Here is a 17,116-nt window from a genome sequence, read left to right as displayed (position 1 = left end):
CAGGGTTAGGTTCTTACGTATTTGAACATGTGCTTCATCGCAGGGTTCGTCTTATTCTTCACTGTGTGTATCAGGGCCCCGCCTCCTTTCTGGAAAGAAAAAAGAGAGGGAAGGTAACTCATAGGCTGCCACAGGATTCACTGCAGAGGCACCACCAGGATATATCTCTCCATCTGGGTCAGATGTGCTAGTTGGTCTGATGTGTGTGAAGCAGGTAGAGGGTGATCATATTAAAGCAGGTGTGTGTCAGAGAAGGTCTGTCATTGAATCATGTGTTATGGAGTCAGTCGTAATATTGGGTAAGGTGTCTTAGCAAGTCGCACAATGGTTATCCCATCCGCGACACTCCTGGGGGTGCCTGGTCTTACCTTGACGTTCTCCACCCACAGCTGGTAAGACTTCGAGGGTCCTAAAATGAATGAGAGTAAAGAACAGGAGTGATATCAAGGACCAACAGGTCACAGAAGCAACGAGGAGTCAGAGAATCTGGCGGAGATAAACGTGGTGTGCGGGCGGATGACAGAGGAAAGCAGGAGAGGAGAAAGTGAGAGGTGCAGGAGGAAGAAGTAGGATGGTTTAGGAAAAAGAGAGCAAAGGATAGCAATGCCCCATCTCACCACTGGGGACATTGCACCACTGATGCCCATGCACCCGGTCCTACTGACCCCCACGCCTCATTATCCCTAGCCCCATATGCCCTATTTTCCCAGTCCGTCCCTCTACCTGGCCCCACGACTATCCAGTGAAGCGGCTACTGTGCGATGGGGTCCTACCCAAAGGATGGTGAGGCAGAAGAGGATGGAGGGACTCTAGAAGAGGGGGGTGAGGAGAAGAGGAAGAGATGACATGGAAACCAATAAACGGATACTACCGAAGATGAAGGCGAACAGTGTCATGGGCTGTGTTATTACTTCATTCCAAATAAAGTACTGTGAATGCCATCCATGATAGCTATGGGCAGGCGGAAGAACTGGTACACGGGTGGGGAGGGCCCGCACTGCTCCACAGCCTCTGGAAAAGCCCCAGCATCATTGGGTCCACAGTCATCCACTTCACACAAATATGGTAGTGATATTGTTAATCAAAACCATGGCAATAGTGGAAGTGGCATCACACACCTTATGACCCAAACACACTTACAGTACAATAAAATGAGGTTTGAAGACTATACAAAATTTACCAAACGTACATCAAGAGTGGAGATGGTTCTTATGAGTGGTGCAAAATAGAGAATAAGAGGTAGTAGGATGAAGGGCGAGGGGAAGAGCATTCCAGTAGAGTGGAGCAAGCATAGTAAAAGAAGGAAAATGTGATTGAACATGGGGGGCAAGGGGGTGAGGGACTGATAATAAGACCGAGGAGGGCGATAAAAAGAGACAAGCCACAAAAGATAAGAAGACGCAAGGTCATAGAGAGATTTAAAAACAATAGAGAGAAAATTGAATTGGATGCGAGAGTGGAAAGAAAGCCAGCCGAGAGAAGATAGAGACAGTGACATAGAGTTACAAGGAGAGAGTGTATTTAAAAGCTGAATGGAAGCATTGAAGACAGGCTTGAGAGGAGCTAAGCGAGAAACAGGAAGACCAAAAGGTGTGGTAGAGCAATAGAATAGACGTTAGAAAATAAGTGAGGAGATCACAAGTTTAGTGGCGTTAAATGTAAGAAAGGGCCTAGACTTACGAATGCTAAAAAGATGAGGAGCGGGAGATGGTCTAAATGTTATGAGAGAAAGATAGATCAGTATCGAGATAGAGACCATGGTTTCGAGCAGTGGTAGAGATAAGGAGTAGAGAAGGAGGAAAAGAGACAAAAGAAGGAGCGGGGAATAGTATTAGCAGGAAAGAAGAGAACTTCGGTTTTGGTTGGATTCAAAGCAAGAAAATGGTCTGACATTCATGCTTTAATAACGGAGAGACAGGAAGTAAGATTGTCATGAATAGAAGGTGAGAAGGAAGAAAAGAACAGAAAAAGGTGAGTGACATCCGCATAGAAGTGGTGAGGTATCCCAAAAGATGAAATAATAGCAGCAAGAGGAGAAGTGTTAAGAGATAAAAGAAAAAGGCCTAAAACAGAGCCTTGAGGAACACCGTGAAGAAGAGGCAAAGTATCAGAAAAAGACCCAGCCCAAAATATTGAGTATGCACGGTTGGATACATAGGAACGAAACCAAGATAAAACAGAACTAGAAAAACCAAAAGAGAAGAGGGAAGATACAACTAAACAATGATGAACTGTGTCGAACGTGGCTGAGCGATCCAAGAGAATAGGGAGAGATGAGTGTTTAGAGCAGAGAGTAGTTAGTCACGTAAAAAAAGCAGAGTAGTTTTGGTTGAGTGGAGGGGACGGAAACTGGACTGGAAACAAGGAATAATAGAGTTATCAGTTTCAAAAGTGGAAACCTGAGAGTAGACAAGACGTTCAAGTAGTTTAGAAAGATGGGGAAGAAGAGACACTGGTCGGAAATTCAAAGGGAGAGAAGGATCTAAAGAAGATGTCTTCAAAATGGGAAGAATTGAGACCTGCTTAGATGAGGAGAGAAGGATTTAAAGAAGAGGGCCTCAAAATGGGAAGAATAGAGGCATGCTTCAGTGATGAAGGGAAGGTCAAGGTGTGAAGAGAGATAGTGAAAAGACTGGTAAGGTAAGAGGCTAGAGAAGGATAGACTTTAGCTATCATCGATGATGGAAAAGGATTAGAGGCGGAACCTGTGGGATGAGCACAGGCTAATAGGGAAGTAGCCTCAGAATTAGTAATCAGAGAAAAAGATGAAATAACTGGAGTAAAAGGAGAAGATGAAGGGAGAGAGGAACAAGAGGAAGAGGACAGTACAATGGTTGTACGAAGAGTAGTCACTTTAGATCAGAAGCAGTTAAGGTAGAACTGAGTGAATAGTCACGTGAAGGAGGAGAAAGTAAACAAGAAAGGGATTGAAGGCGCCTAGGATGAGCAGATTGAGGGTGTAAAAGATCAGAAAAGCATGAGCGTCTAGCCGAAAGACGAACACCATCGTATAGTGCATGATAAGAAGAAGAGAGAACGTTTTACGCCTGCGTCGCTCAAGGTGACGGGGGACTCGCCGTATTGAGTGATGTTGAGAAGTGAGCCAGGATTGTGGAGGCTTCCGAGAAGGTGAAAATGAAGAAGCAGGATGAAGAGAATCAAGAGATGAGGGAGAAAGAGAGAAAATACAGCAGGTGCGTCATCAGCAAAGAGAGGCGCAGAATGAGAAGGAAGATTGGAAATGCAGGATGAAGTATTAAAAGCACAAACATCAGGGTGAGAGTATGTGGATGCATCAGAACAGGGGGGCCAATTAATGAACAAGAAGGGAACACGGAAAGGAATAAGATGGCGATCGCATAAACAGGGAGAGCAGAAACAGAGGATGTGGACAGTGATGAAATAAAAATAAGGTCCAGGCTGGAACCAAACACATGAGAGGGGGGAGTAGAAAAAGCAGAACGGCGATAAGAATGAAGAATAGGAAGGAACGGGAGTGAAGAGTGAACCGAAGAAAGATGGAGATTCAAATCGCCTAGAAGCATAAGATGGGCTGAGCACGGCAAAACAAGAGAGTAAAGCATTGATATGATCCGGAGTGGGTAAAGAACGTGTCATCCTCAGATATATGGGCAGGCAGGTGACACACCAAACAGTGTTCGTCTCTTGACGTGATGAGACATGTGCCATCGGGTGACATGTGGGAGGAGGAGCAGAACGAGATTGGAATTCCCGAGGGCAGCTTTTGGGAGAGTCATGCTGGTCTAATGTTGTTGGGAGAGAGCAGCAGAGATTTTGATAGACGGCTCAACAGTTGGTGTCAGTCTCTTGAATTGAGTGGACGAGACATGGGCAATTGGCTGACACGTGGGAGGAGCTGGGAATCCCTGAGGGCAGCCAGTACGAGAGTCACCATTGCCTGATTTTGCTGGGGGGAGCAGCAGGGATTTGGGGAGGTTGTGGGTAACACACCAGTTAGTGCCGTTTCGTGAATCGAGTGGACGAGACATGGGCAATTGGGCGACACATGGGAGGAGCTGGGAATCCCTGAGAGCAGCCAGTAGAGAGTCACCATTGCCTGATTTTGCTGGGGGGAGCAGCAGGGATTTGGGGAGGTTGTGGGTAACACACCAGTTAGTGCCGTCTCGTGAATCGAGTGGACGAGACATGGGCAATTGGGCGACACATGGGAGGAGCTGGGAATCCCTGAGGGCAGCCAGTAGAGAGTCACCATTGCCTGATTTTGCTGGGGGGAGCAGCAGGGATTTGGCGAGGTTGTGGGTAACACACCAGTCAGTGTCTGTCTCTTGAAGTAGAGTGAACGAGGCAAATGCCATCAGGAGTCCTACGGGAGGAGGAGTGCAAAGCGCCCTCAGACCCAGAGTGCAGCTTGTGAGAGAGTCACCCTCACCTGGCTTTGCAGGGAGGGAGCCCCAGAGATTAGGGAAGCAACATGTCAGCACCCAAGTGAGCCAAAGGCGGGGAGGGTGGGGATCAGCTGCCTTTGATCTTATCACACCTGCAGGTGAATTTGCTGTGTGTGGTGGAAATGCCAGAATTGCATGTGGTCATTTGAGGAACTCATGTCCACTCCCCATCGCAAGTTACCCTCTGGTACACAGGCTGTGCAAGGAAATGCAAGGGTAATGCACCATGACCATAAACACCCACGGAGACTGAGGGAGGAGATTACACTTTCACTTCCGTCCACTATCTCAGAGGCAGAGGGGGGAGGTGCACACATGCTGAAGATGATGGAAGACCAACAGAGGAGGACTCCCTCCCTCACCATCCGCCGGCTCAGACAATAAGGATGATCCAATGGGCCAGGCCCAGTAGCAAACGAATGCTCCATCCGAGTCCAGGTACGAGTTCCTATTGGAAAGCAGCGAGGCTGAGGAGGCAGAGGAGGCAGAGGAGAATGCCACCACAGATGCAGAGGCTTAATAGAAGTGCGCCCCCTACCTGCTGCTGCAGACCAGAGAGCACATCACAGCCATTGTGTGGCCTCCAGAACTCCACCAGCACCTCACACCCACGTGAGCCCAGCCTGCGTGCAAGCGCAATACGTAAGTCCAACTTTTGCAACTAAATCTGCCCACTTCTACACACTGCCAGAAAACGGAGTTCTGAGGGAAGGCAGTGACCAGTGTGGGTACCGCTTCCGTGCGGCTGCGCCATGGCCAGAAGTGGAAAGATTGCAGGCGTATCCCTCCCTGTCACCTCATATAGACAGCATACATCCACCCGTCCACACAATTACCCCTGAAAATACTTCAGCTGCCTCAGGGCTTGGGAAGAGGGCACGCCCATCAGCTCATAGCAGGGACCTCCACTGAAGCCAAGGCAGTGTGAGTGCACCCATGAAAGGCTACCCTCGCTATAAGGTCGGCAACGGAGCTACGGCTCTGCCCATTTGTGGAAAACCCTGGATAATGGGAAAAGTCGGCCATCGCTGGGAAGTTCCTGGCTGGTGGTTTTTCTCTTGCAAAGCACTGCCGGAGGTGTACAGCATTATGGCTACAGTGGAGGGGGCCCTACAGCACTCAGAGGGTAAAGACTCCACTTCACCATGGACACGTGCACCAGAGTATTGACTACATGAGTGGCCTTTCCTTCCTCCAGGAGTAGCAGGTGTGTGCAATTCGTGCATGCAAGGGCTCCAGAGCAGGGGCCACAGGAGCCCAGGCATCGGGGAGAAGGTGGTGGAGGTGGATGCACAGGAGCCAGGGCATCAGGGAGAAGGTGGGGGAGGTGGATGCACAGGAGCCCGGGCATCGGGGAGAAGGTGGGGGAGGTGGATGCACAGGAGCTCGGGCATCGGGGAGAAGGTGGGGGAGGTGGATGTACAGGAGCCAGGGCATCGGGGAGAAGGTGGGGGAGGTGGATGCACAGGAGCCCGGGCATCGGGGAGAAGGTGGGGGAGGTGGACGCACAGGAGCTCGGGCATCGGGGAGAAGGTGGGGGAGGTGGATGCACAGGAGCCCGGGCATCGGGGAGAAGGTGGTGGAGGTGGAGGCACAGGAGCCCGGGCATCGGGGAGAAGGTGGGGGAGGTGGATGCACAGGAGCCCGGGCATCGGGGAGAAGGTGGGGGAGGTGGATGAACAGGAGCTCAGGCATCGGGGAGAAGGTGGGGGAGGTGGATGCACAGGAGCTCGGGCATCGGGGATAAGGTGGTGGAGGCACAGGAGCCCGGGCATCGGGGAGAAGGTGGCAGAGGTGGAGGCCAGGAGCCCTGGCATCGGGGAGAAGGTGGCAGAGGTGGATGCACAGGAGCTCGGGCATCGGGGAGAAGGTGGGGGAGGTGGATGCACAGGAGCCCGGGCATCGGGGATAAGGTGGTGGAGGCACAGGAGCCCGGGCATCGGGGAGAAGGTGGCGGAGGTGGATGCACAGGAGCCCGGGCATCGGGGAGAATGTGGCAGAGGTGGATGCACAGGAGCCCGGGCATCATCGGTTAGAAGGTGGGGTATGTGGATGTACAGGAGCCCGGGCATGGGGGAGAAGGTGGCGAAGGTGGATGCACAGGAGCCCGAGCATCATCGGTTAGAAGGTGGGGGAGGTGGATGCACAGGAGCCCGGGCATCGGGGAGAATGTGGCAGAGGTGGATGCACAGGCACCAGGGCATCGGAGAGAAGGCGGGGGAGGTGGATGCACAGGAGCCCGGGCATTGGAGAGAAGGTGGTGGAGGTGGATGCACAGGAGCCCGGGCATCGGGGAGAAGGTGGCAGAGGTGGATGCACAGGAGCCTGGGCATCAGGGAGAAGGTGGTGGAGGTGGATGCACAGGAGCCCGGGCATTGGGGAGAAGGTGGTGGAGGTGGATGCACAGGAGCCAGGGCATCAGGGAGAAGGTGGTGGAGGTGGATGCACAGGAGCCCGGGCATCGGGGATAAGGTGGTGGATGCACAGGAGCCCAGGCAAGGGGGAGAAGGTGGCAGAGGTGGAGGCACAGGAGCCCGGGCATCGGGGAGAAGGTGGGGGAGGTGGATGCACAGGAGCCCGGGCATCGGGGAGACGGTGGTGGAGTTGGATGCACAGGAGCCAGGGCATCGGGGAGAAGATGGCGGAGGTGGATGCACAGGAGCCCGGGCATCATCGGTTAGAAGGTGGCAGAGGTGGATGCACAGGAGCCCGGCGATCGGGGAGAAGGTGGGGGAGGTGGATGCACAGGAGCCCGGGCATGAGAAGCTGGCAGAGGTGGATGCACAGGAGCCCGGGCATTGGAGAGAAGGTGGGGGAGGTGGATGCACAGGAGCCCGGGCATCGGGAGAAGGTGGTGGAAGTGGATGCACAGGAGCCAGGGCATCGGTTAGAAGGTGGCAGAGGTGGATGCACAGGAGCCCGGGCATCGAGGAGAAGGTGGCAGTGGTGGATGCACAGAAGTCTGGGCATCGGGGAGAAGGTGGGGGAGGTTGATGCACAGGAGCCCGGGCATAGGGGAGAAGGTGGCAGAGGTGGATGCACAGGAGCCCGGGCATCGGGGAGAAGGTCGCGGAGGTGGATGCACAGGAGCCAGGACATCGGAGAAAAGGTGGCAGAGATGGATGCACAGGAGCCCGGGCATCGGGGAGAAGGTGGCAGAGGTGGATGCACAGGAGCCCGGGCATCGTAGAGAAGGTGGGGGAGGTGGATGCACAGGAGCACAGGCATCGGGGAGAAGGTGGCAGAGGTGGATGCACAGGAGCCCGGGCATCGGGGCGAAGGTGGCGGAGGTGGATGCACAGGAGCCCGGGCATTGGAGAGAAGGCGGGGGAGGTGGATGCACAGGAGCCCGGGCATCGGGGAGAAGGTGGTGGAGGTGGATGCACAGGAACCAGGGCATCGGGGAGAAGGCGGGGGAGGTGGATGCACAGGAGCCCGGGCATTGGGGAGAAGGTGGGTGAGGTGGATGCACAGGAGCCCGGGCATTGGAGAGAAGGTGGTGGAGGTGGATGCACAGGAGCCCGGGCATCAGGGAGAAGGTTGTGGAGGTGGATGCACAGGAGCCCGGGCATTGGGGAGAAGGTGGTGGAGGTGGATGCACAGGAGCCAGGGCATCAGGGAGAAGGTGGTGGAGGTGGATGCACAGGAGCCCGGGCATCGGGGATAAGGTGGTGGATGCACAGGAGCCCGGGCAAGGGGGAGAAGGGGGCAGAGGTGGAGGCACAGGAGCCCGGGCATCGGGGAGAAGGTGGGGGAGGTGGATGCACAGGAGCCCGGGCATCGGGGACAAGGTGGTGGATGCACAGGAGCCCGGGCAAGGGGGAGAAGGTGGCGAAGGTGGATGCACAGGAGCCCGGGCATCATCGGTTAGAAGGTGGGGGAGGTGGATGCACAGGAACCCGGGCATCGGGGAGAATGTGGCAGAGGTGGATGCACAGGAGCCCAGGCATCGGGGAGAAGGTGGCGGAGGTGGATGCACAGGAGCCCGGGCATCGGGGAGAATGTGGCAGAGGTGGATGCACAGGAGCCCGGGCATCGGGGAGAAGGTGGCGGAGGTGGATGCACAGGAGCCCGGGCATTGGGGAGAAGGTGGGTGAGGTGGATGCACAGGAGCCCGGGCATCATCGGTTAGAAGGTGGGGGAGGTGGATGCACAGGAGCCCGGGCATCGGGGAGAAGGTGGGGGAGGTGGATGCGCAGGAGCCCGGGCATGAGAAGGTGGCAAAGGTGGATGCACAGGAGCCCGGGCATTGGAGAGAAGGCGGGGAGGTGGATGCACAGGGCCCAGGCATCGGGGAGAAGGTGGTGGAGGTGGATGCACAGGAGCCAGGGCATCGGGGAGAAGGTGGTGGAGGTGGATGCACAGGAGCCCGGGCATTGGGGAGAAGGTGGGTGAGGTGGATGCACAGGAGCCCGGGCATTGGAGAGAAGGTGGTGGAGGTGGATGCACAGGAGCCTGGGCATCGGGGCGAAGGTGGCAGAGGTGGATGCACAGGAGCCCGGGCATCGTGGAGAAGGTGGGGGAGGTGGATGCACAGGAGCACAGGCATCGGGGAGAAGGTGGCAGAGGTGGATGCACAGGAGTCCGAGCATCGGGGAGAAGGTGGCAGAGGTGGATGCACAGGAGCCCGGGCATCGGGGAGAAGGTGGGGGAGGTGGATGCAGAGGAGCCCGGGCATCGGGGAGAAGGTGGTGGAGTTGGATGCACAGGAGCCAGGGCATCGGGGAGAAGGTGGCGGAGGTGGATGCACAGGAGCCCGGGCATCATCGGTTAGAAGGTGGGGTATGTGGATGCACAGGAGCCCGGGCATTGAGGAGAATGTGGCGAAGGTGGATGCACAGGAGCCCGGGCATCATCGGTTAGAAGGTGGGGGAGGTGGATGCACAGGAGCCAGGGCATCGGGGAGAAGGTGGCAGAGATGGATGCACAGGAGCCCGGGCATCGGGGAGAAGGTGGCAGAGGTGGATGCACAGGAGCCCGGGCATTGGGGAGAAGGTGGGTGAGGTGGATGCACAGGAGCCCGGGCATCATCGGTTAGAAAGTGGGGGAGGTGGATGCACAGGAGCCCTGGCATCGGGGAGAAGGTGGCAAAGGTGGATGCACAGGAGCAAGGGCATCGGGGAGAAGGTGGGGGAGGTGGATGCACAGGAGCCCGGGCATGAGAAGGTGGCAAAGGTGGATGCACAGGAGCCCGGGCATTGGAGAGAAGGCGGGGGAGGTGGATGCACAGGGCCCAGGCATCGGGGAAAAGGTGGTGGAGGTGGATGCACAGGAGCCAGGGCATCGGGGAGAAGGTGGTGGAGGTGGATGCACAGGAGCCCGGGCATTGGGGAGAAGGTGAGTGAGGTGGATGCACAGGAGCCCAGCCATCATCGGTTAGAAGGTGGCGGAGGTGGATGCACAGGAGCCCGGGCATCGGGGAGAATGTGGCAGAGGTGGATGCACAGGAGCCCGGGCATCGGGGAGAAGGTGGCGGAGGTGGATGCACAGGAGCCCGGGCATTGGGGAGAAGGTGGGTGAGGTGGATGCACAGGAGCCCGGGCATCATCGGTTAGAAGGTGGGGGAGGTGGATGCACAGGAGCCCGGGCATCGGGGAGAAGGTGGGGGAGGTGGATGCACAGGAGCCCGGGCATGAGAAGGTGGCAAAGGTGGATGCACAGGAGCCCCGGCATTGGAGAGAAGGCGGGGGAGGTGGATGCATAGGGCCCAGGCATCGGGGAGAAGGTGGTGGAGGTGGATGCACAGGAGCCAGGGCATCGGGGAGAAGGTGGTGGAGGTGGATGCACAGGAGCCCGGGCATTGGGGAGAAGGTGGGTGAGGTGGATGCACAGGAGCCTGGGCATTGGAGAGAAGGTGGTGGAGGTGGATGCACAGGAGCCTGGGCATCGGGGAGAAGGTGGCTGAGGTGGATGCACAGGAGCCCGGGCATCGTGGAGAAGGTGGGGGAGGTGGATGCACAGGAGCACAGGCATAGGGGAGAAGGTGGCAGAGGTGGATGCACAGGAGTCCGAGCATCGGGGAGAAGGTGGCAGAGGTGGATGCACAGGAGCCGGGGCATCGGGGAGAAGGTGGGGGAAGTGGATGCAGAGGAGCGCTGGCATCGGGGAGAAGGTGGTGGAGTTGGATGCACAGGAGCCAGGGCATCGGGGAGAAGGTGGCGGAGGTGGATGCACAGGAGCCAGGGCATCATCGGTTAGAAGGTGGGGTATGTGGATGCACAGGAGCCCGGGCATGGGGGAGAAGGTGGCGAAGGTGGATGCGCAGGAGCCCGGACATCATCGGTTAGAAGGTGGGGGAGGTGGATGCACAGGAGCCCGGGCATCATCGGCTAGAAGGTGGGTTAGGTGGATGCACAGGAGCCCGGGCATCATCGGTTAGAAGGTGGGGTATGTGGATGCACAGGAGCCCGGGCATTGGGGAGAATGTGGCGAAGGTGGATGCACAGGAGCCCGGGCATCATCGGTTAGAAGGTGGGGGAGGTGGATGCACAGGAGCCCGGGCATCGGGGAGAAGGTGGCAAAGGTGGATGCACAGGAGCCAGGGCATCGGGGAGAAGGTGGGGGAGGTGGATGCACAGGAGCCCGGGCATGAGAAGGTGGCAAAGGTGGATGCACAGGAGCCCGGGCATTGGAGAGAAGGCGGGGGAGGTGGATGCACAGGGCCCAGGCATCGGGGAAAAGGTGGTGGAGGTGGATGCACAGGAGCCAGGGCATCGGGGAGAAGGTGGTGGAGGTGGATGCACAGGAGCCCGGGCATTGGGGAGAAGGTGGGTGAGGTGGATGCACAGGAAACCAGCCATCATCGGTTAGAAGGTGGCGGAGGTGGATGCACAGGAGCCCGGGCATCGGTGAGAAGGTGGCGGAGGTGGATGCACAGGAGCCCGGGCATTGGGGAGAAGGTGGGTGAGGTGGATGCACAGGAGCCCGGGCATCATCGGTTAGAAGGTGGGGGAGGTGGATGCACAGGAGCCCGGGCATCGGGGAGAAGGTGGGGGAGGTGGATGCACAGGAGCCCGGGCATGAGAAGGTGGCAAAGGTGGATGCACAGGAGCCCCGGCATTGGAAAGAAGGCGGGGGAGGTGGATGCACAGGGCCCAGGCATCGGGGAGAAGGTGGTGGAGGTGGATGCACAGGAGCCAGGGCATCGGGGAGAAGGTGGTGGAGGTGGATGCACAGGAGCCCGGGCATTGGGGAGAAGGTGGGTGAGGTGGATGCACAGGAGCCCGGGCATTGGAGAGAAGGTGGTGGAGGTGGATGCACAGGAGCCTGGGCATCGGGGAGAAGGTGGCTGAGGTGGATGCACAGGAGCCCGGGCATCGTGGAGAAGGTGGGGGAGGTGGATGCACAGGAGCACAGGCATAGGGGAGAAGGTGGCAGAGGTGGATGCACAGGAGTCCGAGCATCGGGGAGAAGGTGGCAGAGGTGGATGCACAGGAGCCGGGGCATCGGGGAGAAGGTGGGGGAGGTGGATGCAGAGGAGCCCTGGCATCGGGGAGAAGGTGGTGGAGTTGGATGCACAGGAGCCAGGGCATCGGGGAGAAGGTGGTGGAGGTGGATGCACAGGAGCCCGGGCATCATCGGTTAGAAGGTGGGGTATGTGGATGCACAGGAGCCCGGGCATGGGGGAGAAGGTGGCGAAGGTGGATGCGCAGGAGCCCGGGCATCATCGGTTAGAAGGTGGGGGAGGTGGATGCACAGGAGCCCGGGCATCATCGGCTAGAAGGTGGGTTAGGTGGATGCACAGGAGCCCGGGCATCATTGGTTAGAAGATGGGGGAGGTGGATGCACAGGAGCCCGGGCATCGGGGAGAAGGTGGCAGAGGTGGATGCACAGGAGCCCGGGCATCGGGGAGAAGGTGGCAGAGGTGGATGCACAGTAGCCCGGGCATTGGGGAGAAGGTGGGTGAGGTGGATGCACAGGAGCCCGGGCATCATCGGTTAGAAGGTGGGGGAGGTGGATGCACAGGAGCCCGGGCATCGGGGAGAATGTGGCAGAGGTGGATGCACAGGAGCCAGAGCATCGGAGAGAAGGTGGCGGAGATGGATGCACAGGAGCCCGGGCATCGGGGAAAAGGTGGCAGAGGTGGATGCACAGGAGCCAGGGCATCGGGGTGAAGGTGGGGGAGGTGGATGCACAGGAGCCCGGGCATGAGAAGGTGGCAAAGGTGGATGCACAGGAGCCCGGGCATTGGAGAGAAGGCGGGGGAGGTGGATGCACAGGGCCCAGGCATCGGGGAGAAGGTGGTGGAGGTGGATGCACAGGAGCCAGGGCATCGGGGAGAAGGTGGTGGAGGTGGATGCACAGGAGCCCGGGCATTGGGGAGAAGGTGGGTGAGGTGGATGCACAGGAGCCCAGCCATCATCGGTTAGAAGGTGGCGGAGGTGGATGCACAGGAGCCTGGGAATCGGGGAGAAGGTGGCGGAGGTGGATGCACAGGAGCCAGGGCATCGGGGAGAAGGTGGCGGAGGTGGATGCACAGGAGCCTGGGCATCGGGGAGAAGGTGGCAGAGGTGGATGCACAGGAGCCCGGGCATCGTGGAGAAGGTGGGGGAGGTGGATGCACAGGAGCACAGGCATCGGGGAGAAGGTGGCAGAGGTGGATGCACAGGAGTCCGAGCATCGGGGAGAAGGTGGCAGAGGTGGATGCACAGGAGCCCGGGCATCGGGGAGAAGGTGGGGGAGGTGGATGCAGAGGAGCCCGGGCATCGGGGAGAAGGTGGTGGAGTTGGATGCACAGGAGCCAGGGCATCGGGGAGAAGGTGGCGGAGGTGGATGCACAGGAGCCCGGGCATCATCGGTTAGAAGGTGGCAGAGGTGGATGCACAGGAGCCCGGCCATCGGGGAGAAGGTGGGGGAGGTGGATGCACAGGAGCCCGGGCATCGGGGAGAAGGTGGTGGAGGTGGATGCACAGGAGCCAGGGCATCGGTTAGAAGGTGGCAGAGGTGGATGCACAGAAGTCTGGGCATCGGGGAGAAGGTGGGGGAGGTGGATGCACAGGAGCCCGGGCATCGGGGAGAAGGTGGCAGAGGTGGATGCACAGGAGCCCGGGCATCGGGGAGAAGATGGCGGAGGTGGATGCACAGGAGCCAGGACATCGGAGAAAAGGTGGCAGAGATGGATGCACAGGAGCCCGGGCATCGGGGAGAAGGTGGCAGAGGTGGATGCACGGGAGCCCGGGCATCGTAGAGAAGGTGGGGGAGGTGGATGCACAGGAGCACAGGCATCGGGGAGAAGGTGGCAGAGGTGGATGCACAGGAGCCCGGGCATCGGGGCGAAGGTGGCGGAGGTGGATGCACAGGAGCCCAGGCTTTGGAGAGAAGGCGCGGGAGGTGGATGCACAGGAGCCCGGGCATCGGGGAGAAGGTGGTGGAGGTGGATGCACAGGAACCAGGGCATTGGGGAGAAGGTGGTGGAGGTGGATGCACAGGAGCCCGGGCATCGGGGAGAAGGTGGGGGAGGTGGATGCACAGGAGCCCGGGCATCGGGGAGAAGGTGGGGGAGGTGGATGCACAGGAGCCCGGGCATTGGAGAGAAGGTGGCAGAGGTGGATGCACAGGAGCTCGGGCATTGGGGAGAAGGTGGCAGAGGTGGATGCACAGGAGCCAGGGCATTGGAGAAAAGGTGGCAGAGGTGGATGCACAGGAGCCAGGGCATCGGGGAGAAGGTGGCAGAGGTGGATGCACAGGAGCCCGGGCATCGGGGAGAAGGTGGCGGAGGTGGATGCACAGGAGCTCGGGCATCGGGGAGAAGGTGGCAGAGGTGAATGTATAGGAGCCGGGGCATTGTGGAGAAGGTCCGGAGCTTGCATATGGTCTTGGATGCAGTGGACTGTGGATCAAATGCCCTTATTGCCGTTCCGAATTCACAAGAGAGTGCCCATCCTCTGCTTTGCGCGCGCCCTTCACCTTGTGGTCACATGAGCGCCCATCCTCTGCTTTGCACATGCCCTTCACCTTGTGGTCACATGAGCGCCCATCCTCTGCTTTGCGCGCACCCTTCACCTTATGGTCACATGAGCGCCCATCCTCTGCTTTGCGCGCGCCCTTCACCTTGTGGTCACATGAGCGCCCATCCTCTGCTTTGCGCGCGCCCTTCACCTTGTGGTCACATGAGCGCCCATCCTCTGCTTTGCGCATGCCCTTCACCTTGTGGTCACATGAGCGCCCATCCTCTGCTTTGCGCGCGCCCTTCACCTTGTGGTCACATGAGCGCCCATCCTCTGCTTCGCGCGCGCCCTTCACCTTGTGGTCACATGAGCGCCCATCCTCTGCTTTGCACATGCCCTTCACCTTGTGGTCACATGAGCGCCCATCCTCTGCTTTGAGCGCCCCCTTCACCTTATGGTCACATAAGCGCCCATCCTCTGCTTTGCGCGCGCCCTTCACCTTGTGGTCACATGAGCGCCCATCCTCTGCTTTGCGCGCACCCTTCACCTTGTGGTCACATGAGCGCCCATCCTCTGCTTTGCACGCGCCCTTCACCTTGTGGTCACATGAGCGCCCATCCTCTGCTTTGCACATGCCCTTCACCTTGTGGTCACATGAGCGCCCATCCTCTGCTTTGCACGCGCCCTTCACCTTATGGTCACATGAGCACCCATCCTCTGCTTTGTGCGCGCCCTTCAGCTTGTGGTCACATGAGCGCCCATCCTCTGCTTTGCACATGCCCTTCACCTTGTGGTCACATGAGCGCCCATCCTCTGCTTTGCGCGTGCCCTTCACCTTGTGGTCACATGAGTGCTGATCCTCTGCTTTGCGCGCGCCCTTCACCTTGTGATCACATGAGTGCTGATCCTCTGCTTTGCGCGCACCCTTCACCTTGTGGTCACATGAGCGCCCATCCTCTGCTTTGCGCGCGCCCTTCACCTTGTAGTCACATGAGTGCTGATCCTCTGCTTTGCGCGCGCCCTTCACCTTGTGGTCACATGAGTGCTGATCCTCTGCTTTGCACATGCCCTTCACCTTGTGGTCACATGAGCGCCCATCCTCTGCTTTGCGCGCGCCCTTCACCTTGTGGTCACATGAGTGCTGATCCTCTGCTTTGCGCGCGCCCTTCACCTTGTGGTCACATGAGTGCTGATCCTCTGCTTTGCGCACGCCCTTCACCTTGTGGTCACATGAGCGCCCATCCTCTGCTTTGCGCACGCCCTTCACCTTGTGGTCACATGAGCGCCCATCCTCTGCTTTGCGCACGCCCTTCACCTTGTGGTCACATGAGTGCCCATCCTCTGCTTTGCGCGCGCCCTTCACCTTGTGGTCAAATGAGATGTTGATTCTTTGCTTTGGCGCGCCCTTCACCTTGTTGTCACATGAGTGCTGATTCTCTGCTTTGCACATGCCCTTCACCTTGTGGTCACATGGTCTATTGGACATTGTGTGCCAGAGAAAGAAATAATTGTTGTGGCCAACACCACTAGCCCCCTTTTCAGCCGGGACACCATGCCAAGATTGCACTGTGCCAACTGCAAGTTTTCCACAAGTTGGCACTCGTTGGAACTCTACTTTGCACATGTTGGACAGGCTATGTGAGCAGTGCAATGCCATCACAGATTATTGCAAAGTAGAGATCACGATGGGGTGGTGGTAGCGGCTGTCTAATGTCTGCTCTGCGCTATGACCTTTTGAGGAGACCCCCCAAGCGGGTTAACAATCGCAACGCACCCCAGAGTGAGGTTCTCCCTCTCGTTGACCTGGATTGGCTCAATCTGGCCAGCCGAGCAAGGGCCCATGCCTTGGCTGGAGATGTGGCTTCAGCACAGCTCGTGAGGGCCCTGATTCCCCTTTAGAAGGTGCCGGAGCCGGAATGCGACTTAACCGGCAAGGCTACCTCCAACCTTGTAATGAGGCCCTATGTGTCTTGGATGCAGACCCTCAGCCAGCATTGCAGGAAGTAGGTCATTTGAAAATGTGCAGGAATGCAACATCAATTGGAGAAGAAATGCAGGCAGCAGGAAGAGCACTAGCCAGCCCACTTTTCACCCACTGCCCTGGGCATGTCAAGCTCACGGTGGATGGCACCAGGCACAGGGTGTGGGTAGCGGAATCTGTGGTGCACCCTCCTTAGGGACTCAGCACCTTCAACAAGGACATGCCATCAACAGGACGAGACACGGGGCCATCGGCCACACCGATGCATGATGCTTTGCTGTGGGAGCTGTGCAGGCCAGGAAGAGTTTCACGTGCAGCCAGGGCTGTGTTCACTATTAACACTGTTGAAGAAAGCATTGTTTTGCACTGGCTTCCTAAATAATTAGCGTCCGATAGGTGGGGTCCTTGGTTTTATAAGATACATAGAGAGGTCGGTAGCCTAATCCTTCTTTAACTGGCCCAGATTCTTGCAGGCACCCATGGCATTGGGCGGGTTGCATGATGCTAATGGTCTGCACGTGGGTCGCCCATCCTACCCGCGCACGTGGGTCACGCCTAGAAACACATGGGCGCAAGGCACCTTCCATACCCACAGGACCTCCTTCAGGGTGTTCAGACTGAGCTCCTGACTGCCCCTCCCTGCACTGGGGAGTTTGCTCGTCGAGATTCTCTGTCTTGTGTTCCACTGTGTGCATGAACTAGCCCCATCTTCCTAGCCAAGTCATCACAATAGGAGTCAGTTCCTTCTGGCAACCCCTGGACACTCACAGCCGGACCAGTCTCCTGATTCTCTGCAGGGCGGTCCAGACCTCTCTCCTCTG

The 17,116-nt window shown here is 58.0% G+C and overlaps 1 protein-coding gene across 2 annotated transcripts in view; it reads right to left on the bottom strand.

Moving 5' to 3' along the window:
- The window catches only part of DENND1C (DENN domain containing 1C), a 652,034-nt gene that overhangs the window by 130,379 nt on the left and 504,539 nt on the right, over nucleotides 1-17,116 (bottom strand). For both annotated transcript variants that reach the window (XM_069604349.1, XM_069604348.1), the window contains exons 17-18: nucleotides 369-409; nucleotides 18-89 (exon numbers count right to left, since the gene is read on the bottom strand). In XM_069604349.1, coding sequence (XP_069460450.1) covers nucleotides 18-89; nucleotides 369-409 — 113 coding nt within the window. The remainder of the gene's footprint in view (nucleotides 1-17; nucleotides 90-368; nucleotides 410-17,116) is intronic.

Source organism: Ambystoma mexicanum, chromosome 3q (genome assembly GCF_040938575.1).
Source record: "Ambystoma mexicanum isolate Mex_15411 chromosome 3q, UKY_AmexF1_1, whole genome shotgun sequence".
Lineage (NCBI taxonomy): Eukaryota > Metazoa > Chordata > Amphibia > Caudata > Ambystomatidae > Ambystoma > Ambystoma mexicanum.
Note: the sequence above shows the minus strand (reverse complement) of the source record. Positions and strands in the feature narration are given on the sequence as shown.